General features: G+C 41.1%; 3 protein-coding genes and 1 long non-coding RNA gene across 7 annotated transcripts in view; 2 read left to right on the top strand and 2 right to left on the bottom strand.

Annotated features, from left to right (window-relative positions):
- The window catches only part of chm (CHM Rab escort protein), a 21,421-nt gene extending 13,987 nt beyond the window's left edge, over positions 1-7,434 (top strand). For all 3 annotated transcript variants that reach the window (XM_071506574.1, XM_071506572.1, XM_071506573.1), the window contains exons 13-17: positions 19-82; positions 943-1,039; positions 2,116-2,214; positions 4,730-4,875; positions 7,034-7,434. In XM_071506574.1, the coding sequence (XP_071362675.1) occupies positions 19-82; positions 943-1,039; positions 2,116-2,214; positions 4,730-4,875; positions 7,034-7,243 (616 nt within the window). In that variant the 3' untranslated portion in view covers positions 7,244-7,434. The remainder of the gene's footprint in view (positions 1-18; positions 83-942; positions 1,040-2,115; positions 2,215-4,729; positions 4,876-7,033) is intronic.
- Positions 7,435-8,562: 1,128 nt separating this feature from the next.
- LOC139637296 (uncharacterized) lies at positions 8,563-9,502 on the top strand. Its single transcript, XR_011694579.1, has 2 exons — positions 8,563-9,072; positions 9,108-9,502. It is a non-coding gene; the product is annotated as an uncharacterized lncRNA (long non-coding RNA).
- Positions 9,503-10,868: 1,366 nt separating this feature from the next.
- Positions 10,869-14,781, bottom strand: rps14 (ribosomal protein S14). The gene is made up of 5 exons (XM_071505886.1): positions 14,653-14,781; positions 13,007-13,158; positions 11,901-12,062; positions 11,207-11,283; positions 10,869-10,978 (listed from the first exon to the last, which is right to left on the bottom strand). Exons 2-5 carry the CDS (start codon positions 13,153-13,155, stop codon positions 10,911-10,913), a joined length of 456 nt encoding a protein of 151 aa, XP_071361987.1. The 5' UTR covers positions 13,156-13,158; positions 14,653-14,781; the 3' UTR covers positions 10,869-10,910.
- An 894-nt stretch (positions 14,782-15,675) lies between these two features.
- Positions 15,676-25,000, bottom strand: part of camk2a (calcium/calmodulin-dependent protein kinase II alpha) — a 28,240-nt gene continuing 18,915 nt past the window's right edge. For both annotated transcript variants that reach the window (XM_071505884.1, XM_071505885.1), the window contains 3 exons: positions 24,218-24,312; positions 23,891-24,119; positions 15,676-22,217 (listed from right to left, as the gene is read on the bottom strand). In XM_071505884.1, the coding sequence (XP_071361985.1) occupies positions 22,214-22,217; positions 23,891-24,119; positions 24,218-24,312 (328 nt within the window). In that variant the 3' untranslated portion in view covers positions 15,676-22,213. The remainder of the gene's footprint in view (positions 22,218-23,890; positions 24,120-24,217; positions 24,313-25,000) is intronic.

Genomic DNA, 25,000 nt, shown 5'->3' with positions numbered 1-25,000 from the left:
CGAGCTGTTTGTGTGCAGGTTCCTCAGCAGAGCGGTCCTCATCACTGATGGCTCCGTCCTGCCCACTGACTCAGACCAGCAGGTGAATCATGCTAACCACTCTCATTAGCTTGCAGTTCTTAGCCTCATGCTGTTAGCGGCTGACACGCTAACACCTGTCAGTCACACCTGTGTTCAGACGTTCGTGTTCCCTCAGGATGAACTGTATTAACTGTGATGATCCTCTGACTGTTTGTTCTCATCCAATGGGATGACAGTCTGCTCCTCTGTCACAGGAAGATGGTGAACATCATCATACCAAAGTTTGAAACTGATTCTCATCAGAAAGTGTAGGAAACGTCACATTCACATGCTTTTATTTTGAAGCATATGCAGGAAGTGGTGAGTAATAGCTGCAGGGAAGTGAATCTAATGTGGATCAGTCACATCAGGCTTAAAGCCTCAGGTAAACCCACCTGTCCTGTCATGTACACACTAACTAGCTGGGAAAACAGCTGGTTACTGTTGAGGTCAGAGGTCACAGTGTCCCTCAGCCCCAGTGAATTTTGGGATTGATTTTAATGAATGTCAGAACTGAAGAAGAAGAAAAGAGACAAAGTCAAATAAAAGTCAATTACTGAGGAAAGAGAAAATCTGCAGGTTCACCTGTCTGAACACACACACACACACACACACACACACTAACTAATTAGGTGTGAGTTAAATATTGAAATATTGAATTAAGTTTGGTCAAAGAATTATGATGTTTCATAGAGCTGAGGTGTGTGTGTGTGTGTGTGTGTGTGTGTGTGTGTGTGTGTGTGTGTGTGTGTGTGTGTGTGTGTGTGTGTGTGTGTGTGTATTAGCCTGCAGTGTTCAGTAATAAGATGAAACTAATCTGTTTTTAACTCTGAGGTTTTTCATTAATGACTTTTGTCTCTACCTGTCTGTCCATCTGCTTAGGTTTCCATGGTAACGATTCCTCCAATAGCAGCAGGGTCTCCGGCAGTGAAGATGGTGGAGCTCTGTCCATCCACGATGACCTGCATGCCTGGAACCTGTGAGTCAAACACACCTGTACCATTACCTGTGGACAGTGACCAGCCGTGTCTCATCCTCACCTGATCATGTGACCACATCTCTTCTTCTGCTCGTCATTTCTCGTGGTCATCTGATCTCAGCTGCTGGCGTCTGTTTCTGATCTGAATCATTGTCTAGTTGTCTGCTCTGGTTTTATCTCATGTCTGTGATCTCTTCTCTTCCATCTTTATAACGTCTCATTTCTCATGATGTTGTTTACCTTTGTTTTATCTGGTTGTCATCATGTGTTTTATCTCGTTTCTCTTTGATGTCTCATCTCGTTCTGACTCATCTCACCAATCATCTCATAATTCCTGTTATTTCAGATTTATTTCATCAGTTCATTGTTAATACTCAGTCTGATCTGACCAAGATGAAACAGATTCACTTCTATAAGATTCAAAATATTACAGCTGCTGGTCCTTGAGGAGGTTTTTGAGGTCCTTGAGGTTTTGAGGCCATTATTTCCTGTAAATTAATGCTGTGAGTCTGAAAATCCTCAGTGTCCTTGAAGAGAAACTGATTAATGACCAACATACAGTTACAGCAGGAGTGTGTGTGTGTGTGTGTGTGTGTGTGTGTGTGTGTGTGTGTGTGTGTGTGTGTGTGTGTGTGTTATGCCTGTCAAATCACCATCATCATCTTCTTTGGTGTTGTCTTGATGCTGCAGTGTGATTGGTTACTGGGGCAGTGGGCCTGAACGCCTTGAAACAAAACACCATTTATCTACATACTCACTCACACACACACACACACACACACACACACACACACTCTTCCAAAAACCAGATCAGACTTCAGGTCCATTTCCCTTCACTTTATGTTTCTGATCTTAAATGTCATTAATTAGTCTTTACTAAGGTTGATTGGAGGTTCAGTGATCCTCCCTGAGGAGGCTCCAGAGGTCCTTCAGGAGGCTCTTGAGGTCCAGGAGGAGGTTCTTGGGGTACAAATCACTGTCAGCGTGTCTTTTGCCATGGAGACGACAGTCATTAGATGGTACAGTGAGGTCCAGGAGGGAAGGTGGTCTCTGACTCTTGTTTTCTGTCCCTGTAGATTTGGTCCACCTCACCTGTCAGTCAGTTGGCTCCGCCTTCGAGGACCTGTCACCGGTGGTTAGGAGGATGTTCCACACGCCAGAGTCGCATGACCAAGGTAACACACACACACACACACACACACACACACACACACACACACACTCAAGCCTATAAACTTTCTCTCCTCTCTGACCTCCTCCTCCTCCTCCTCCTCCTCTTTGTCTTTAATTCATTCATCACTTTCTTCTGTGGTTTTAATTATAACAGGAACAACCTCCAGGAACACACACACACACACACACACACACACACACACACACAGAATAGATGATGCAGGTGTAAAGATTCATCATGCTGATGAGGGAGGAGGAGAAAAGCTTCTGTTAAACTGTAAAACTTCAACGTTCAGACTCTCATCAATCAATTATTGTTTTATCAGTTAACAATTATCAGTTTACCCGATGATTAACGATTCATCGATTCATCACTGGGAATAAAAAATATAAGAACATAGTTAAATAAAGTCCCTCAGACTTCGTTACATACTACATGTATTACATATATACAGTTACAAACGTGAGGGGGTCAGAATATTAGAAACACCTCTCAGGGCTGCACAGTTAATCACAGTAACATCCAAACACCTGCAGGTTTTTGATAAAGATAAAATGTGTTGTCCTGGACCTCACAGATCTAGAGGAACGTGTTTGTTTGACCCAACAAAAATCACATCATCATCATTTTTAGATTATTTTCATTGAAAATGAAATATGACTGAAATCATGACTCATCACATTTTTACATGTTGTTCAAATCCATGTCAGAGCTGCTGTGTTGGACTACAGGTGACTGTACAGGTGCACTATGTTGGCAGCTCTGCCTGTAAATGCCCCTGATGACGTCATAGAAAGTGTTTGCAACAGTAAACTTTTAAAGAGTAACGACCACAGTGAGATTCAGACTCTTGTCCCAGGTTTATGGTTTTATCTGACAGATGAAGTGATTTTCACTGTGATGGAGATTTCTTCTTCTACACCCCTCAGAGAGCAGTGTCCCAGAAGAGGGTAGATTTTACATGATTCCCCAAAGTGGGTCTAAACGTGTGTGTGTGTGTGTGTGTGTGTGTGTGTGTGTGTGTGTGGACCCCTGAGTGTTTGTGTATGTTAATCTGACATTTTATCACTGAGACTGACATTTAAGGCTCCACTTTACTTCAGATGGTCCAACAGCTTCACATATCATTAAGAAACAAACAAGAAATAATACTGAAAATAAAATAAGTAGAAAAGGCTGCACTTGATACACAGCTGCTGCTCTAATGACCACATGACAAACACTTTTACATTTGTCCATTAAATTATTATTTGAACTTTGTTGAGAGGGAGGCAGGAGAGAGGGCAGTCTCTTAAATTATATTTAATCGTTTGTTTAAAGGAGCTAAATGTGCTTAATGTAAGTTTGGCTCCTGCTACATGGCTAATGTTAGCATTAGCAGCTGTTTACTCACCAGTTCACAGAAACACTAGAAGAAACACTGTGAGTTCAGCATCAAACTTCATTCTTTACTCACCACATCTGTCTCCAGATGTGGAGACAAACACCAATGTTAACTCTTGTCTCTGTCACATCTTTTTTTCTACTGAAGTTAGCATGGTAACAGTTAGCCCCGGCCCGTCTTGTCATTGCAGCCTCCAGTCTGTCCTGCAGACATAGCAACAACCACCGACACCTGTTACCATCAAGAAACGTTAAAATGACACGGTTACCGTCGATAGTTTCTCTTTTTAAACAGCTTCTAGACTCTTTAAACCAGCTGTTTTTTGACTTTCAACATGACCTAACAGTTTGTTAGGTCTTAGTTATGTGGGTGATATATGGAAGTATACGTTAATGATGTAATGAAGCTTTATTGTCTGAAAATGTGATAAATTATCTCTGTATGTAAACAACATCACATTTGAGGATTTCAGAAGAGATTTGACTTGTCCAGTTTTTTTTAAAATAAATGACCTGATCCTTGTAGTTTGCTCCACCTCCTCCTCTAATTGACATTTGAGTAACGACCTGTTTGACATTTTACACCTGACACCTCCCTCCCATCTTCCTTTTTGTCTCTTCCTGTCTTTTTAAAGGGTAGCTTCGACGTCTGAGTCCTCAGGTGGCTGTGTGTTTAATTTACCATCAGATATCCAGATATCTTGGCTTCACTTCTGGGAACTGTCAGTTCACTGCTCAGACCTTTTACACCCTGAATAAAAGTAAAATAAATTGTGCATTAAAGTACTGAGATATAACAAAATATCATCTGCGTACAATGTGATTTTCTGTGAAACTGAAAAGATCAATTTTATTGTTACGTTATTATTCAGCAGAACTTTTCTGTATTTTCTAAACAGTTAATCAGTTTGAAAAAATAAGCAGTAGATTAATTGATCATGAGAATTAATATTCATTGCAGCACTAAACAGGGGTAAGGCCTGAACCGCTGAGTCTTCAGACTAGGACACGTGTTCCCACTGATCTCAGGTCTGATTCACAGGTTTTTAAGAAATCTGGAATTCACACTGAGCTCAGAGAAACAGCAGCAGATGAATAACTCACACGTCTGCTATGTGTCTGTGTCTCTGTAGAGAAGTGTCCATCTGTCCTCTGGTGTCTGTACTTCAACATGGCCGACGGATCGGGGGTTGAGGTCGAAGGTCACGACCTCCCGTCTAACGTGTACCTGTGCTCTGGACCAGATGGAAATCTGGGGCACGACCACAGCATCAGACAGGTCAGACTCACACACACACACTTGGAACAGCTGAACAGGTGATTGAGGGTTGAAGACTGTTTATGCTCAACAGAAGGAACAACCAGCAGGGACCCGAGTGAAGTGACCTCAGTTCGTTTAATGTGTTTGAATAGTGATGATGACACACGTGTCATCATCACTAAGCCTTCAAAGCTTCATCAGGTTTGAATCGACCTTAGCGTTTGTTCAGCAAACAGCGCAGGGTATCTTCAGGGAGTTTAGTCAGGATTGCCCAAAGGCATCTTGAATAATGAGCAAAGACGTGATAGGCCACACCCACTTGCATCAACAATTTCACTTAAACTGGTGAAATTCTGCCCCCTTTGGGTCGGGCTCAAAATACTTCAGTAGGCCCATGTTGGTCGGAGCCTTGATACTGTTTATATAGTTTATATATCTTATAGTTTACTGAATGATTAAATTGGTGATGGACAGTTATCGAAAAATGTATAAGACGCAGAAAACTGGTTTGATTATTTACCCAAACTACAATATTGTTATAGTTGAATAAAATGAAGTGAATGTAACTGTAGAACTATATTTTAGTTCAGGCGAGTAACACAACACTAATATAATATAATAACACAATTCAATTCAATTTCATTTGTATAGCACCAAATCATAATCTACATTATCTCAAGGCTCTTTACTGGGTCAGGTCAAGACCTTACTTTGTTACAGAGAAAAACCCAACAGTTCCCACAAAGAGAGACCTGCAGAATGAGGAGAGAGAGAGAGAGAGAGAGAGAGAGAGAGAGAGAGAGAGAGAGAGAGAGAGAGAGAGAGAGAGAGAGAGAGAGAGAGAGAGAGAGAGAGAGAGAGAGAGAGAGAGAGAGAGAGAGAGAGAGAGAGAGAGAGAGAGAGAGAGAGAGAGAGAGAGAGAGAGAGAGAGAGAGAGAGAGAGAGAGAGCCCAGTGCATCATGGGAATCCCCCAGCAGTTTAGCTCTATAGCAGCATAGCTAAGGGATGGGTCAGGACATACCCGAGCCAGCCCTAACTATAAGCTTTACTAAACAAGACAGTTTTAAGCCTGATCTTAAAGGTAGAGAGGGTGTCTGCCTCCTGAACCCACACTGGGAGCTGGTTCCACAGGAGAGGAGCCTGAGAGCTGAAGGCTCTGCCCCCCATTCTACTCTTACAAACTCTGGGAACCACAAGTTGACCTGCATTTAGAGAGCCAAGTGTCCTATTGGGAAAATAGGGAACTATAAGCTCTCCAAAGTACGATGGTGCCTGACCATTAATGTCTCTGTAGGTGAGGAGGAGGATTTTAAATTCGATTCTGGATTTTACAGGGAGCCAATGCAGAGAAGCTAACACAGGAGAGATGTGATCCCGTTTCCTAGTTCCTGTCAGTACTCGTGCTGCAGCATTTTGGATCAATTGGAGGCTTTTTACTGCATTTTTGGGACATCCTGACAATAAAGAGTTACAGTAGTCCAGTCTTGAGGGAACAAATGAGGTAACAAATGCATGAACACAGTGGGTAAAGTTTTTTAGGTCAAGTTTAGAGCAGCAACGATTGATTATTTTCATTATAAATGAATCTGATTATTTTCTCAGTTAAAATGTCCATCAAAATTAGGGATGCACCAATCAGAATTTTCCCGTCCCGATACAAAACTGATGCCACCAGACTCCATCTTATGTTGTTGTTTTGACTGAGAGACCCCTAGTGGTAGGAAATTACATATTGTGTGTTTAACCATCACTAACGTTGAGGAATAGGGTCCAATATAAATACTTTATATACTGTCTATGTACTGTGGTTACTATCAATAAAATTTTAACAATTCTCCCAAAAAAACAGAGAAAAAAATAAAGCTATACAAACAGAATGAAATAAAAGGGAACTGAATAGATTGTCTCCATATATTGGCCCAATTGTCTTCGTTACCAGTGCATCTGAGTCATTTCTGTTGTCTCATATTGGATTGGTCCCGTCACAGCCCAAGACCCACACGTGCTCTGTTTAGAAGAGTAGGAAACCAGGAAATCTGTGAACAGAATTACAGTCTGTTTTCTTTAAAAACCATTGACTGTGCTGATGAAGTGATTACTAAAATAATTGCTGATGGACTAATCGCTACAGTTGAGTTGGATGTTTTAAAGATTTTTCCATCTGTCTCTGTTCAGGCTGAGTTGATCTTCCAGAAGATTCTCCCAGAGGAGGATTTCTGTCCTCCTGCTCCAAACCCTGAAGACATCATCTATGATGGAGAGAACACCTCCTCCTCCACAGGGGAGGAGGGGAGGGAAGGGACGGAGGAGAGAGGGGAGAGCAGAGAGGACAAGGAGAAGGAGGAGGTGTTGGAGGGGAAGCAGAACCTTCAACCTGAGGAGTAACATGCAAAATAAATTATTTATTCGACAAACACACAAACCCTCCATTGAAGCCAAAACTTCCTGCAGTGGATTGTGGGTTAAAGTTGCCTTCATTTGTTTTTATTATTTTTTCTATGATTTATTTTTCTGCTTCCTGTCTTATTTAAATACTGTAACTAACAAACTCATTAAAGCTTCAACTTCTGAGTTCACACTATTAGTAATTTATTCATCCAAAAGAGATAAAACAGCCACAAAGAGACACAAAATTATTTATTATGACTCACGATACTATAACATTTACTATGACTCACTATACTATAACATTTATTATGACTCAATGACATTTATTATGACTCACTATACTATAACATTTACTATGACTCACTATACTATAACATTTATTATGACTCACTATACTATAACATTTATTATGACTCACTATACTATAACATTTATTATGACTCAATGACATTTACTATGACTCACTATACTATAACATTTATTATGACTCACGATACTATAACATTTATTGTGACTCACGATACTATAACATTTACTATGACTCACTATACTATAACATTTATTATGACTGACATTTATTATGACTCACGATACTATAACATTTACTATGACTCACTATACTATAACATTTATTATGACTCACGATACTATAACATTTATTGTGACTCACGATACTATAACATTTACTATGACTCACTATACTATAACATTTATTATGACTCACGATACTATAACATTTACTATGACTCACTATACTATAACATTTATTATGACTCAATGACATTTATTATGACTCACTATACTATAACATTTACTATGACTCACTATACTATAACATTTATTATGACTCACTATACTATAACATTTATTATGACTCAATGACATTTACTATGACTCACTATACTATAACATTTATTATGACTCACGATACTATAACATTTATTGTGACTCACGATACTATAACATTTACTATGACTCACTATACTATAACATTTATTATGACTGACATTTATTATGACTCACGATACTATAACATTTACTATGACTCACTATACTATAACATTTATTATGACTCACGATACTATAACATTTATTGTGACTCACGATACTATAACATTTACTATGACTCACTATACTATAACATTTATTATGACTCACGATACTATAACATTTATTATGACTCACGATACTATAACATTTACTATGACTCACTATACTATAACATTTATTATGACTCAATATGACATTTATTATGACTCACGATACTATAACATTTACTATGACTCACTATACTATAACATTTATTATGACTCACAATACTATAACATTTACTATGACTCACTATACTATAACATTTATTATGACTCAATATGACATTTATTATGACTCACCATACTATAACATTTTTAACGACTTACTATACTGATATTTTTGTGACTTTACTGTATCACGACACTACAGAGTGTGTCTGTGTGTTGGGAGAGCTGTCACACAGCTGCAGTCTTCCTGCTGGTTCTCAGATCTCATGTTGAGCTTTTTAAATGCCCCCAGATGCACGCTGCTCCTACCCACAATCCCCTGGGAGACACTGCTGCATGATGGGACAGGGTAGGCGTCGCCCCCAGTCTCATTTAAATGTCAGGTTGTTTTTGTGTCTATCTGGTTGGGTTTAAAGAAGCATCCTGCTGCTTCTGTCTGACTGTTCCTGAATTCTTTAATCTGGAGATTCATTTCTCTTTTATATGAAACATCAACACCAAAAGAAAAAAAGCCATGTGAAATAAAATCATCAGCTGATCATCTCTACTGACATAATTAAAATTAAAGTAATAAATCCAGATTAGTGTTTATAATAATTTAGTTAACTGCTGACCTACAAACTTCTTCCTTCCTGGACAGACATTAGTAAGATTTTTGTTCAGTTTAGAGTTTTTTCTTTTGCTTGTTTAATTTACATAAGTCACAGTGGAACCACAGCTGCAAATCACAGAAACAGTTTATCTAATATCAATGACTCATTATATGAACAGACCTGACAGAGAGATCAGTTTAATGTTTAATTAGATTCAACTTAACCCCAATCAGACAACTGCTCGTCAAGAGATTACACGTTAAACAGCTTTGAAAATCACTTTTTATATGAACATCTGAAATCAGTTTAGCTAAATTAATTTTGATTTGTAAAACTTGAAATCATTGCCTGAAAGTTGTGCAAGCCATTTGGTTTTCAAAATAAAATACAAGTGAATTATTTCATATTAATTGTTCCCTTCATTTCCATATGAAACATCAGATAATTTGATGAGTTCAAGGTTCCTGATGAGAAAACCTTCAGTCTGCTGCTGCCCCCTGGTGGCGGACACTGCGAACTGCACCTACAGGTGGTTGACAGCGCAGGTACCTGGACACTAACAATCTCTGAAACTTCACGAAATTTCACCTATTCTGCTTCATTTGAGAGAGACGTTTGTTGGTTTAACTGATTAACTTGACTCAGCAGCTTTAACTTCTGAACTCTTTAAAGATTCTGTAAAGCAGAAACACATGAGTTCTGAGTTTGCCACACCACAGAAAAACGGCTCATGAAACCTCCTGCCAACTTTGAGTGAACAGAAATGTTGCCAAATATATAAAGTTAGGTTTCAAACTTGTGAAAAAATAAACAGTATTATCAAGTCTGGAACGCTGGGGGCGTGTCCGCTGAGGCGCTGAAGCCACGCCCACCGCCGGGAGAACTTCCGCATCTCAAACAGATTTAAAGGAAACATGACATGAGTCCAACACACACACACACACACACACACACACACACACACGTTGTACATATTTCCACATTACAGTTTGCTCTAAATTGTCGGGTGACCTGGTTTTATCTACTTCGATGCCGGCACCGGTCAGAGAACTAGCTTCTAAGCTAACACGGAGCTAACTCGGCCCGTTTTCCACCGGTCACAGAAGCTGCTGAACCCGCGAACATCGGGCTTCCGTCGCAGTGATGGAGGTTTAATCCGCGTTCACAGCCGGGTCACATGAACCCGCAGCAGACACGGGTATCTGTTGGCTCCTGACTGATGCAAACACAAACCCGGGTGAACCCGCTCATTTCCGCCTCTTCTCCTGCTGTAACGTCTCAGAGGACACAGACACACACCTGTCACCTGTCCAACATGGCGCCGAGACACCTGAAGCTCGGCGGCTGCACTGATGGTGGGAGAGAGAGAGAGAGAGCTGCAGCTCTGAGCTTTAACAACACAATCAGACACAAACATCTCAGCTACACACTCAGCACAGACAGAACAGTTTTAATGACTAAATATTTATTAAATGTTCAATTTAACTTGGTAATTTAATTTCAGCCTTTCAGAAAGCTTCAGAGGCCTTTAGAGAGAGTCCGTGGAAAAAAATCAGTCCAAACGTCAGTTTTTAGTCTCAAGATAAAAAAAGATGATAAATCTGATTAAAAACTAAACAATAATCAAAGTGATTTCACTTATTGATGAACTGGAACCAGGTGTTTGACTAAACTGTCGTTAATTAAACTTAGTATCAGGTCTCAGCGAACAGAGACCATTGATAAATTATTGATTGGTGATCAGTGTGAACAGAGACTCTGAGCTCAATGTTTGACTTGAATCTTTTTATTGTGGGTAAATCTTCGTGTGATCTACAGACGGCGACCGCGGCGTCCGCCCTTCCTCCTGGTCGAGTCTGACGGGATCGGAGTGACGTCCTCTGAACAAACACAAAGCAGAAACAGGAAGTGAGACATCCGAGTTTAAAAGCTCAGTTCACTGAATATTGTAAACGCTCTTCTTCTGTCCCGTTAGACAACAGAAGCATTAATGAGCATTACTGTGAAACTCAACAGTGACGTCCTGCAGAGACAAACCTGTGTGTGTGTGTGTGTGTGTGTGTGTGTGTGTGTGTGTGTGTGTGTGTGTGTGTGTGTGTGTGTTTTACCGATGCGTCCGATCTTCATCCCGGATCGAGCCAGAGCTCTGAGCGCAGACTGAGCTCCAGGACCAGGAGTCTTTGTCCTGAAACAAATAGATGCTGTTTTACTCTTCACATCAGGGATCACACCCCTTAAATTCAAGGACTTCCCAGGCCCAAACCCCTTAAATTCAAGGACCCAACATGGTGTAGTCACAGACAGATGAAACAGTTTCCAGTTTCATGCTTAATAACAGTAGAGATGTTTTGTATCACTGTTTAAATTTAATTATCTCTTAATTACTGTGGTTCATTAAACTCAGGTTCTGTAGCATCAGTGTCAGTTTGTTATGAGTCAGAGAAACATGGAGACAGAGACTCCGCCTCCAGTCAGTGGATATAACAGGAGTTTAAAGTTCACCTTTCTGTTCAGAGTGATGCCATCATGACATCACAGACAGACGCAGGAGAGGGAGAGAGAGTGAGAGACAGACAGAGAGAGACAGACAGAGCTGTAGCTGCTGAGCCTCTGATCAGAGTCTGCTCCTCATCAGTGACGGATGTGTTGGACACGTTTTAATATTAATAATTTCAGGTTGTGTTTTATTACCTTCTGAACACTTACATACTGTGATAATACTGATCATTTGGTCTCTAATCATATTATGTTTGTATCCTGTTTCATCTCTAGTCAGGTGTCAGGTCAGACAGGTGTGCTCACCTGTTTCCTCCGGTGGCCCTCAGCTTGATGTGCAGCGCTGTGATTCCCAGCTCTTTGCAGCGCTGAGCGACGTCCTGAGCTGCCAACATGGCGGCATATGGAGATGACTCGTCTCTGTCGGCCTTCACCTTCATGCCACCTGTCACACGGCAGATCGTCTCCCTGGAAACACACATTAGACCAATCAGAGCAGGTAGAGACAGGTAAGGACAACACCACATCTACAAAGGTTACCAGGTTTCAAGTTCAGACATCAGCTGATCAGATTTGTGACATTATCTGGTACGGTCTCAACCTGTAAAGAGCCTTCAGATAATATTATGTACAAATAAAACTGAATTATCTCGGAATAAACTGCAGCGATGAGCTGGTCACATGTCTTGTGTTTATAAACAGAATCATTACCTGAGAGTCTGTCAGACTCCAATCAAAAAAATTCATGAGCAACATTTAAACTGAAGTCGTTTCTACATTCAAACATTTCATTTACTTTGTCATAATAATTCATCTTTTCTCTGGTTCAGACATTTAACTCAAAGCTCCAGTTAGTTTGGATAGTAAACAGCAAACATGTGACTCACACTAAAAAAAAAATAAAGAGTCTCAGACACTGGACCAGTAACTGTCCACCTGCTCTTCACATCATTTAAACCTGTTGATTGATGTCAGTAAAGATCAATTCGCTTTATTATTTCATTATCTGATACATAAAAACATCCAGCTCATGTTTGGTCTCACATCTGAGAGACGGACACTGAACGAAGCTGCATTAATCAGATCAGTTGATAATCACACTCGTCACTTCATTAACGTGATTCACTGATTCTGTCTCTGCAGATCTTTAAAAAAAAAAACTTTTCTAAGATACTACAGCTCCCAGGATGCTTTAGGGAATGAAAACTAGAAGCATGCAGTTGCCATGGAGACAGCTGTGAGCTGTATTTGATCATATGTCCTAAAGCTGTCCCATCACCAGCTCCTGTCTGCAGTGAATCAGGATGTTCAGACATCACTGTGATACTGACAGTTAAAAACTGGAGGATTCTGAATGGAGTTCTGCACAGACGCTGCAAACAAACACCTTCGCAGCGTCAGAGACAACTTACTTCCCGGAGAGGTCGGTGACGTGGACAAAGGTGTCATTGAAGGAGGCGAAGATGTGACAGACTCCAAACACATTTTCTCCTTCAGCCACCTGAGGACCCAGACTGATGACCTGCTCCTCCTTCTTCTCCTTCCCTTTACGAGGAGCCATTGTCTGGTGAGGAAGAGGAGGGTTACACCTGATGACTGGTCACGAGTTCAACAGACACCTCAGTCATTCTATCAACACCACATCAGTCTCACTGACTGCAGACATTCAGACAGAGAAAAAGAAACAGCTTCACATCTGGTTCAGGTTCAGCACCAGGGGAAACCAGTTATGATTTATTAACGATAACACACACACAATTATAGATGAATGAGATGCACTACGACAGGAACCAACATCTAGGATCAGCGAGACAGAGACTGAAGAGCATCACTGCAACACCAACACATGACACTGAGGGAGCCCACATCACCGACACTGAGGGAGCCCACCTGAGGCTAACGGGAAAAGACCTGAACCTGCTGAGTGAAGTCAGGTGAGCAGGATGAGACCATTCACCTGTCACACGTGTATGTTACCTGGGTACAGTGAAACAAGCTGTGACTGGGATTACAACCTGTGTTCGAGAACATGAACCTTGAGGATGAATATTAACACATGGTTAAAATCCCAGACCAGCAGCTGCTGTGTTTTCCCTTCAATCACAGACGCCTCATAAAGAATCGTGACTGTTGGAGGCTGGAAACTCCTCTGACCTGTGTACATGAGTGAAGTTGCTGCAGCCTCTGGGCTGAACATCAGCAGAGGTTTTTAAAATAAAGTGTAAAACAATGTAAACCTGACTTAACTTCAACATGAAGGAAAAAAAAAACAGTACACATCAAAACAAAATCAATTTCAAGTCCTTTAAACTGAAACTCTGCAGGTATCTCAGGACTGAGCTGACCTCAGGTCAGACTCTGGGCTGTGCAGCAGCCCTCACACAGGCCGGTCTCACCTCAGCCCCGTGGGCCTGGTTCATTTAAACCGGGTCACCAAGTGGAGACTGGACTTGTGTGTCCGATAATGGACCTACTGGGTCAGACCGGTCACATGGTGGCTCCAGCCCCGGCTGACTGACACTCAGGCTGGGAACAGCAGCTACAGCCTGACGGTGAATCTCTGAACACACAGTGAGGGGAAAACAACGTCCTCCGACTAGGACGTAAAAACGACACGAAACTTTTACACGGAAAACAACGAAGGACGCGACTTCGATGAACCACGAGTAAAGAACGAAGTTAGCCGGGGAGCTACATTAGCCTCTTAGCTTCTACAGACCACGTCACTAACGTCACCTGGACAAATTCTACCTGCTACTTTACTTCAAACTGCAGAAGACCCCGACAGGCACCTGCCTCGCCTGTGGGAACTAAGTTAAATAAAACTATAACGTTTATTTTCCCGCTCCTGAAGTCGCTGCTCGGAGCTAAGATGGCGTCGTGCTGCCGCAGTCAAGACACAGAGAAAACATCTAAAATCCATCATTTACGTTCACACCGAGAAACAATTCAACACCGAACAGACACAAACATCACCACAGATTCAGCAGAGACACATGAAACGACCCGATGATCACCTGAGGTTTAGATTAAAGGAGGATTACACCGAGCTACTCACCTATATGTGTCTCTTCAACAAGCAGAAACAAGAAAGGAAAGAACTTCCGCTTCCGGGACCGAAGTTGAGGAATTCAAGAGCGGGAAGCAGCTGCTGCCGCCACGTGGTCTCTACAGGAAACATTATTTTATTTGTATGTATTTATTTATTTTTAATTTTAAATCCAACCAGAAAAAAACAAAACAAAAAACAAAACAAAAGAAAACATCCAACTCAAACCTCGCACTTAATGTGAGTAAATTATTGTTTGTTATAAAACACATGAATTAGTAATTTTTATTTTTATTTCTTATTTCATGTTCATTTCTATTCTTACAGAATTATTTCCATTTTAAAACACTTTTGTCACACTTTTGACACGTCCTCACATTTTTTTTATGAATCATATTTTGTCACCCACATTTTGAATATTTTTGAATTGTTAAAATGTATATTCAGCTCACTGTACATGATTATAACACACACAAAGAGAGAAATGTGAACTGTGTTTATAAAAGAAGAAGGTGTCACACTGACCTCAGACCAGCCAACACAGAGATCTGCAGCCGGTCTGATGAGATGGAGATTAAATATAAACTGAGACGTAACCTCACCGAGTCTGCACAGTGGTCTGTAAAATGTCAATTAAAGGCTAAATCATAAACATAATTATTACTCAGAGATAATATTTTTATAATTTATCACATTATTTCTCTCAAATTTAAATTAAAAGTATTTTTTCTAATTTGTGAAGAATTTTGTAGAGTGTCTTTACTTTAAAAAACATTCAGTAATGACTGAGATACGACTGCTGATGGTTTATAGTGATGAGTGGTTCAGAAACACAGCAGAGCTCAGTCCTCAGACACATTTACTACATGTTCAAACTTTTATTTGTGTCATGTCAGAGTTCTTAAACCAGAATTATGTGGAACATTTTCTATTATGACTGATGTTTTATTTTTATTGGATAAAATATTTACGTTGAATGAGAATGAAGACCGGACTGAATGGAGATGAGAACAGACCAATCAGAAGGCAGCATTTAACCACCTCAGTTTATTTACAGAAACACTTTGAACACGATGCAGAAGAAGAAAATACTCCAAAAAACTACAAAAGAAAGAAGATTAAAAACAGTCTTTCTCTCTCACACACACACACACACACACACACACACACACACACACACACACAGTTACACACTGGGCATGCAGCATTACAGTACAATATCCATTATAGTAGAAAAAGCTGAGTGGATGTGAAGGAGCCGATTATTGATCATTAATTATTGATTTTGCAGAGCGTGACCATCGTGGATGGGAAACAGCGAGGACCTAGTCTGTGTGACCTTTGACCTTTTGATTTTACTTTCATACACAGAAATAAACAAGTCATTTAAAGCAACATCAAGATAATTAAAAGATGAATGTTAATTTACTGTTGGATGTTTGACATTTACAAGCTTCATGAAGTTACAGGTAGTAAAAGGAAACCAGTGATGTACCTGCTGACAGGTGCTGGAAGGACATAAAATTTAAATGAACAAATAATTGTTCGTTTTTTTTTTAATCCTACACAACTTTGACTCATGTCTTTGCATTGACATCAATACACATTAGACTGAGTCCAGACACTTCTACAGGTTCCATGCAATGAGTCAGTAAAATCAGTTAGCTCACTAGCTAATGTTAGCATAACAATCTGTTTCTTTATTCTGTTCATTCATTCATTCTCCCTTTATTTTGACTTATTTGTCTTTAGCGTTAGCAGTGCTTTATTTTGTGATTGAAAGTGTAAGTGAAGTTGTGTGTTATTGATCAGTGAGGTTAGTATGGTGATGAACAGTCAACATACAGTGAGTCAGTTATTACAAAAAAATATAACAGTGTTAAAAACAACTAAAAGGTATAAAAGCTGTATCAGTTCAACTACAGCTTCCTGGGAAATGGTTCAGTAGCTTATTAGCATTATTCCGATTCCAAACTGTAACCAATGAATGCTAGCCACAAATTAGCATGTTAGCTTGTTGAAAACCAGCTATCTCATGGCCAGAGGAAGAACTCGGACTGTACAGCCTCCTCCTCCTCCTCCTCCTCCTGTGGCTGAAATAAAACAAGTCCTGCTGTTTCCCTTCACGTGGATAAGAAAAGCTTCCTGTGGTGAACGTCAGTGCTGCAGGTGAGGCTACAAAACAGAGACCTCCAACCCTGACCTTCACCTGTCTGAGTCTGACGCATCAAAACAAAAACCTTTTGTAAAAACTTCTGCCCAAGAATCAGACACCGAGACACAGGAGTCGAAACCTTTTGATTGTGATGGTAAAACGTTGCTAAATCCCGACCCCACTGTTTCCTCTGGATCAGTCTGAATCAGTCGTTTCACAGGTTGAAGGTTGAAGGTTTGAAGTCACCGCTATGGATTCATTAAGATAAACATGGAGTAGCCACACCCACTGAACACCTGGTAAAAACACAGGAAAAACATCTGTTCGTAGGAATAATGTGAAATCTACTTTAAGATGAATTCTTCAGTTTCAAGCATCAACACCTAAATATTTGTAAAAAATGACATCTCAGATATTTCCAGGGACTGTGTCTGTCCCCAGTGCTCAAAGATTTCTGCCACTAATAAATAAACTTTCAAGTGTCTTAAAGGTCAAAGTGGAGGTGCTGCTTTAGAAAACACAGACTAGTCTACTGTAGAAAACAACCATTCACTCTGCAGGGGCCATTTGGAGTCCCGTCTGGGCTCACTGACCGAGGACGAGGCTGAACCTGACTGAACCACACACAGGTTTAGAGTTCATCTGTTCCACGTGTACGAGCGATCAGAGCACCCCCGAACAAAACCAACCAAATCTGAGCCAAAATGACTGTTTGACCAAATCATCTAATCAATATGAAAGTGTAACATCAGACAGTTTATCGTACGCATTTAAACTCAAACTTATTTTATGGTTTTCATAACGTGTAATAACACAATATAGAAGTAATCATTTCAAAAATAACCAGAGAAACTAGGGAGAGTACTTAGTTCTGCACCATTAGTGTTAGCATTAGGGTTAGCATTAGCATTAGAGCAGCACGGATCTGATTTTGAGCTCAATGACAAGTCTGGGATTAAATTAAAGGTCCTCAGTCACTGAAACAGACTGAGGCATTTGTTGTTTATTGTTTAAAAAAAGGAAATATTTGTTTAAGTTTATGCTCACTGTATTTTGTAATTATTTCCAAAACAAAAAACAAAAAAAACAAACAGACAGATTCATATAGAGTTGTATGTGAGGTCATATATGAGATTTTTTTCTGAGCAACATTAGGGCCTCAAAATTATTAAAAGTAAACACATGAGCACCAGGACCAGGCTCCGCCCCACAGCGTAACTCTGCCCTGTTGACTTGGTTTGAATGGTGACATCATCAAAGAGACCCCGTCCCCTTCTCTAACCAACTAAAGCCATGTAGATCACAGGTCAGTTGGAAATAGCCCCTGGCTGACCTTTGACCTTATGTTCAGCCTCCTCAGAGAATTTCCTGAGCCGGGACGCCAAATGGTGCTGAGATGTCCAGTAAAACGAAGGGCGGTGGTGCTGAGGAGAACATATTCAGCGGTTGCTAAGGGAACTTGTGTCACACTCTATAATGCATATCATACTAACAAAAATAATAGAGCTAATAAAACACAGTGTGTTCTCTACAGGGTGAGTCACACAAAGCACTGGAAGTCTGATTCAAACATTAAAAAGCTTTTAAATATACAAACGCGATATACTGAGAATAATATCATCATCATCATCATCGTAGTAAGAATCTGATTGTACAAAGTTCTACATTCTCCCGACGGTAAAAGCTGCTTGTAGCATCTGAGACGAACACAACAGGTCAAAAGTCGCAGAATATCAAAGTTGGTGCCGCTGGTGTTTCGTCAGCTCGTGGCGAGCGGGCACCATTGCTCCCAGTGAGGAATGCTAACAAAGCTAACAAGTCCAAGTCAAGTCACTGAGGGCGGGAAACTCACCCGAGAGCCACGAACAGCGAAACACAGCGGAGACCGAAGCCGAAACACAAAACATAAAGTCAAGTCCGGCATGCAGCAAATCACAGACTTTATACAGAAAGAAAACACCATCACTTAAGAGGAAGAAATACTCCATACAGAACTCCAGTCAAAAATCTAACGCTTTTAGAACACTGCCTTTACCACAAAACCTCATATATCCTGAAATTAAATTCAACAGCACAACTGAGCAGGCAGGTTAATATTTCAATTCACAATCTAAGATAAAATGAATCAGTTATTAAATCATTAAGGCTCCTACAAAATAAAACAAAGAGCAATATGAGGTTTCACACAGCAACCACACCGCTGACAGACCAACACACCAGAGTCAGATTTCCCTTCGTACGGAGTCCCAGAGGAGACAAAAAACACTAACAGGATCTGTGATATCTCAAATCTAGAACTAAATAAGAAATATAACAGATTTACTGGTTTTTCATATTTTGAATGGATTTTCCTTTGGACTTTAATCTTCCACTAATCTCACAGTTCATTTTTAACCTCATGTCAGTTGATATTTACAGCTACCAGTGACCAGAGGGGATTTTTTTTTTTTTGACATGTGTTGAATGATTCACCAACATCACATTTCACATTTAAACCTTAAATATTTGTCGCTAAAGATGCTTGATGACTTTAGTGTTTGAAGATTCAATTTCAGAAATCTGATTCTGTATAAACATTGAGTTTTTCTGTCACTGGAGCTCAGCAGTCATCATAGGTACATTATATCTGCAAACTGGACATGTTGGTACACGCGCAGAACTGAAAGTCATCAGTTAAATGTTTAATAGGCTGCATTTGTATGTACATTAACCCACATTTTATTAATTTAATCAAGTTTGTCTGGCATTAATTTATCTCATGGTTATTGTTTATAACACCCATATTTCCAGTTAGAATGAAAATTCAGGATGTTACAGTTACTGTTCAGCTGTTAATGATATTTAAATATCTGAAAGATGAATTCCACATAATTAGTTTCATTTTACATTTATCAAACCAAAAAAAGAAAGAAAAAACATTTTTCCCCTTGAGTCAACATCAGTGTCTGTGGTTAAATGACTGAGGTCACATCACTAAAAATCAAAACACCTGCCAGTCCGTTTTGTCACCTCTGGGACTCTGTACTGATGAGTTTATTGTGGTTGACGGACTATGGTCCAATCAGATGATAAGTGATTGTGTCAGTGATTGTGATTGGCTGTTTGAGCTTTAACTCCACCGATCTTTTGCTTTGTGCAGTTTTACACTGAAACTTGAAAAAGTTCTAAACCAATCAGGAGCCAGTTTGTTGAGTCTGGAGCCGTTCTGCAGAGAACCCATCAGGTCCATGTAACAGCAGGTGGAGCAGTTCCTTCATTTTTAAATCATAATTATCATCACATTTTAGGAACAAGTCGATGTTTTAATCTCAATTTCACTGACGTTTCACTGTAATTACATTTAATTTATTTTGGATTTAGGTGATTAAACAAAATCACTGAGTGTAATTTGTTCCTTCTCATGTTTCCTTCATTTCCTCCCTTTGTCCTTAGCTCCTTTTCCCTTGCTTCCTTTTACAGCCTGTTCTATCTTATCACTGTCTCTGCCACTGTCCTTCTTCCCTTACACTTTTTGTTTTGTTGTCCTTCCCTCCCTTCCTCCCTTCCTTCCTTCCTTCCTTCCTTCCTCTCGCAGGAATCCAACCATTTTTCAGTCTAAAACATCTTGTCAACTCGACCCAACAGACACAGTTCCTTCTGCTAGTGAAGCCTGCTGAGCAGCACATTAAGGTACCTCGTTAAGGTCCTCTCTGTCAGGACACCTGGTGGGGGGGTGGGGTGGGGGTCTAGGGTGGAGGTGGGCAGCTGATCTGAGAGGAGGTGTGGCTGTTCATGGAAGATCGCAGGTCGGAGAGCGGTGGAAGTTTGTGGAGCTCTCCGAGCCTGATGGAAGCAGAGAGATGAGCATTGTACATTCGAACCTCACCGTCCATGTTTTCAGCTTTTCCTGCTTGTACAATATTAAATATTACATCATATTAAATATTACATCGTGTTAAATATTACATCTACCCTGTTATATCATGTATGGAGGCCCAGAGCTGCTTTGGCTGCTCATCAATTTTAGGTCCAATTATCTCAAGATCATCACAATTTAATCATCCTGGGACACCATCTTGGTCATGTGGCACTCGTACAGAATATTAAATTATTTATTTGACTCATCATCTCATGAAAAAAAAAATTACTATTCTAATTACTAATTAAATTATTTCAAAAATAAAAGAGAAAAAGAAAATAAAAAATCCTGATGTGATCACAAGATAATGGGTCTAAATCATAATCAGTAACCATGGCAACCCTTGGCCTCTGTTTATAATTATATGATTTCATTTGTTATTTTATATCGTTAACTTCATTGTCAGGTGGAAAACTCGTATCTCCCACAGGATGAGAGGGCGGGGCTCGGCCTCAGAGTTTGTCCGCTGAGTTTTTGGTTTGTTGGTTTAGAAACATTTAATATTTCTAAAGCAGATTCATCAAGTGTGATTCAGTTACTGACGCCTCCTTCTCAACTGAGTCTGCCCCCCCAATCCCACCCCCCCACCTTCCCACCCCCCAATATCAACCAATTAATTATTATTATTAAGTAATAAATTATTAATCCCTAACCCTGGAGCAACACTGTGAGTTTTATTGTGTAACAAAGCCAATGATGAGTTTGCACCTGAACCGAAAAATTAAGGGAAATTTGAGGGGACAAATTTTAATTTAGTGTTTTAATGGAGATTAATGAACAGATTGCAACACATTTGTTATTTCATCCATTAATTTACCTTAAGTTTAAGGTGAACCTCTGAATTTACACCTTGATCTAAAAGGGAAAGACTTTTTAAAATACATATTAAGGTTTATATCATTATAATAACTTTATAATCACAATAATACTTTTATATAAACTATTATTTATAATTATTATATTTAAATCTAACAAACCTCTGAAGTAAAAACTAATTAAACCTGTTGTGTTTATGTGAGTCCAGGTCCCAAATCTGTTCAACCAGTGAAACAACTTAAAATATTTCAGAGACATAAACCAAAATTTCTGAGAACTTAAAAACACATTAAACTCGTCAGACATTTACTAATTTACTAATTAATTAACTCTAATGAAGCTGCTGAGTTTTGTTGTCACAATAAAATCAGTTGTGAAGGAGGCGTCAGTCCTCGATCTGGAGATACAAGGTTTCCACAAATTATTACTACCTGCGTTGTGCGGCTGATTGGCTAATCACGAAGGGGCGTGGCCGAAGCAAAGTCCAAACGAGCTGAAAAGAGGAAGTTGATTGGTTGACTGATTGACTGATTATACAGTCCACTGCTGCTCTGGCTCCGCCCTCATCTCCTCCTCCTCTGTTTTGTCTTTGTCAAACTTCTCAAACAAAATCCCGAATGGTTGGTGTCAGCCTGGCCTGCTGTCAATCAATCTGTTGTCATGGTGACGTGGCCCCATCAAAGACACGCCCACTCTGGAAGTTAGCTGGGCATAAAAAAAAAGAGTTTTTATTTTAAAATGTCTCCAGACAGACAGACAGGTGAGACAGACAGTGAGACGGACAGACAGTCAGACAGACAGACAGACAGACAGACAGGTGAGACAGACAGTGAGACTGACAGACAGTGAGACAGACAGACAGACAGGTGAGACAGACAGTGAGACGGACAGACAGTCAGACAGACAGAGAGACAGACAGGTGAGACAGACAGTGAGACTGACAGACAGTGAGACAGACAGTGAGACGGACAGACAGTGAGACAGAGAGACAGACAGGTGAGACAGACAGTGAGACGGACAGACAGGTGAGACAGGTGATACAGACAGACAGTGAGACAGACAGACAGGTGAGACAGGTGATACAGACAGACAGACAGTGAGACGGACAGTGAGACAGACAGACAGGTGAGACAGGTGATACAGACAGACATGTGAGACAGACAGTGAGACAGACAGACAGACAGGTGAGACAGGTGATACAGACAGACGGACAGTGAGACGGACAGACAGGTGAGACAGACAGTGAGACAGACAGACAGTGAGAAAGACAGACAGACAGACAGGTGAGACAGACAGTGAGACTGACAGACAGTGAGACAGACAGACAGACAGACAGGTGAGACAGACAGTGAGACGGACAGACAGACAGACAGACAGGTGAGACAGACAGTGAGACTGACAGACAGTGAGACAGACAGACAGACAGGTGAGACAGACAGTGAGACGGACAGACAGTGAGACAGAGAGACAGACAGGTGAGACAGACAGTGAGACGGACAGACAGTCAGACAGACAGACAGACAGACAGGTGAGACAGACAGTGAGACTGACAGACAGTGAGACAGACAGTGAGACGGACAGACAGTGAGACAGAGAGACAGACAGGTGAGACAGACAGTGAGACGGACAGACAGGTGAGACAGGTGATACAGACAGACAGTGAGACAGACAGACAGGTGAGACAGGTGATACAGACAGACAGACAGTGAGACGGACAGTGAGACAGACAGACAGGTGAGACAGGTGATACAGACAGACATGTGAGACAGACAGTGAGACAGACAGACAGACAGGTGAGACAGGTGATACAGACAGACGGACAGTGAGACGGACAGACAGGTGAGACAGACAGTGAGACAGACAGACAGTGAGACAGACAGACAGACAGACAGGTGAGACAGACAGTGAGACTGACAGACAGTGAGACAGACAGACAGACAGACAGGTGAGACAGACAGTGAGACGGACAGACAGTGAGACAGAGAGACAGACAGGTGAGACGGACAGACAGGTGAGACAGGTGATACAGACAGACAGTGAGACAGACAGACAGGTGAGACAGGTGATACAGACAGACAGACAGTGAGACGGACAGTGAGACAGACAGACAGGTGATACAGACAGACATGTGAGACAGACAGTGAGACAGTCAGACAGACAGACAGACGGACAGTGAGACGGACAGACAGGTGAGACAAATGATGTCATTCAGCACTTTACTTGAGAACAACAAACAGCCCTCAGTAGCAGTCTGAGCTGTGAGGTGTTGAAACCAGTCATGTGACCCTCAGGTGACCCTCAGGTGACCCTCTGTTTGAACCACCTGTTTCATCCACAGCCCCTAACACCGTAAACTTGACCTTTGACCCTGTTCTTACTTGCTTAGTGTAGAGGCGGAGCCTGAGCGGTGGAAGTGGACGATCTGCCACTTCCCATCACGACGGTGCCACACCCGGGTCTCCTCTGACTGGGCGGTGCGAGGTGTCCCGTTGGCGTCGATGTACTGCGTCACTCTGATGTAAGCGATGCAGGCGGCCTCGTCCCCGACCAGGTGGATGTGAGGGTTCAGGATGGTGGTGTGGACCGGTTTACTGTTCTTAGACCACACTGAGGGGAGAGAGGCAGTTACCTGGACAGGTGAGACAGCTGGACACAGGAGCTTTAATATTTAATGAGTAGAGGAAAGGAAGTGTGGTTCAGCTCACAGTTTTCAAAATAAAAGCGATGGAAGTCAAGGCCTTCGACCAGATTTCCCAGCGCCTCAGGCTCGAATGCTGTCACAGCCGGGTCACACATTTTTCTGAGGGGACAGAGACATTTACTGAGAGGACAGGGATTTCCTGAGGGGACAAAGACATTTACTGAGGGGACAAAGATTTACTGAGGGGACAAAGACATTTACTGAGAGGACAGGGATTTCCTGAGGGGACAAAGACATTTACTGAGGGGACAAAGATTTACTGAGGGGACAAAGACATTTACTGAGAGGACAGGGATTTACTGAGGGGACAGAGACATTTACTGAGGGGACAGAGATTTACTGAGGGGACAAAGACATTTACTGAGATGACAGAGATTTACTGAGGGGACAGAGACATTTACTGAGGGGACAGAGATTTACTGAGGGGACAGAGACATTTACTGAGGGGACAGAGATTTACTGAGGGGACAGAGACATTTACTGAGGGGACAGAGATTTACTGAGGGGACAAAGACATTTACTGAGATGACAGAGATTTACTGAGGGGACAGAGACATTTACTGAGATGACAGAGATTTACTGAGGGGACAGAGACATTTACTGAGGGGACAGAGATTTACTGAGGGGACAGAGACATTTACTGAGGGGACAGAGATTTACTGAGGGGACAAAGACATTTACTGAGGGGACAAAGATTTACTGAGGGGACAAAGACATTTACTGAGAGGCGCCGCAGATGGCTGCCTCGGTGTTTTGGTGCGCTCTGCACCATTCACTAGAACAAATT

Source organism: Trachinotus anak, unplaced genomic scaffold (genome assembly GCF_046630095.1).
Source record: "Trachinotus anak isolate AG129_WGS33_773 ecotype Australia unplaced genomic scaffold, CSIRO_AGI_Tana_v1 ptg000020l, whole genome shotgun sequence".
Taxonomy (NCBI): Eukaryota; Metazoa; Chordata; class Actinopteri; order Carangiformes; family Carangidae; genus Trachinotus; species Trachinotus anak.
Note: the sequence above shows the minus strand (reverse complement) of the source record. Positions and strands in the feature narration are given on the sequence as shown.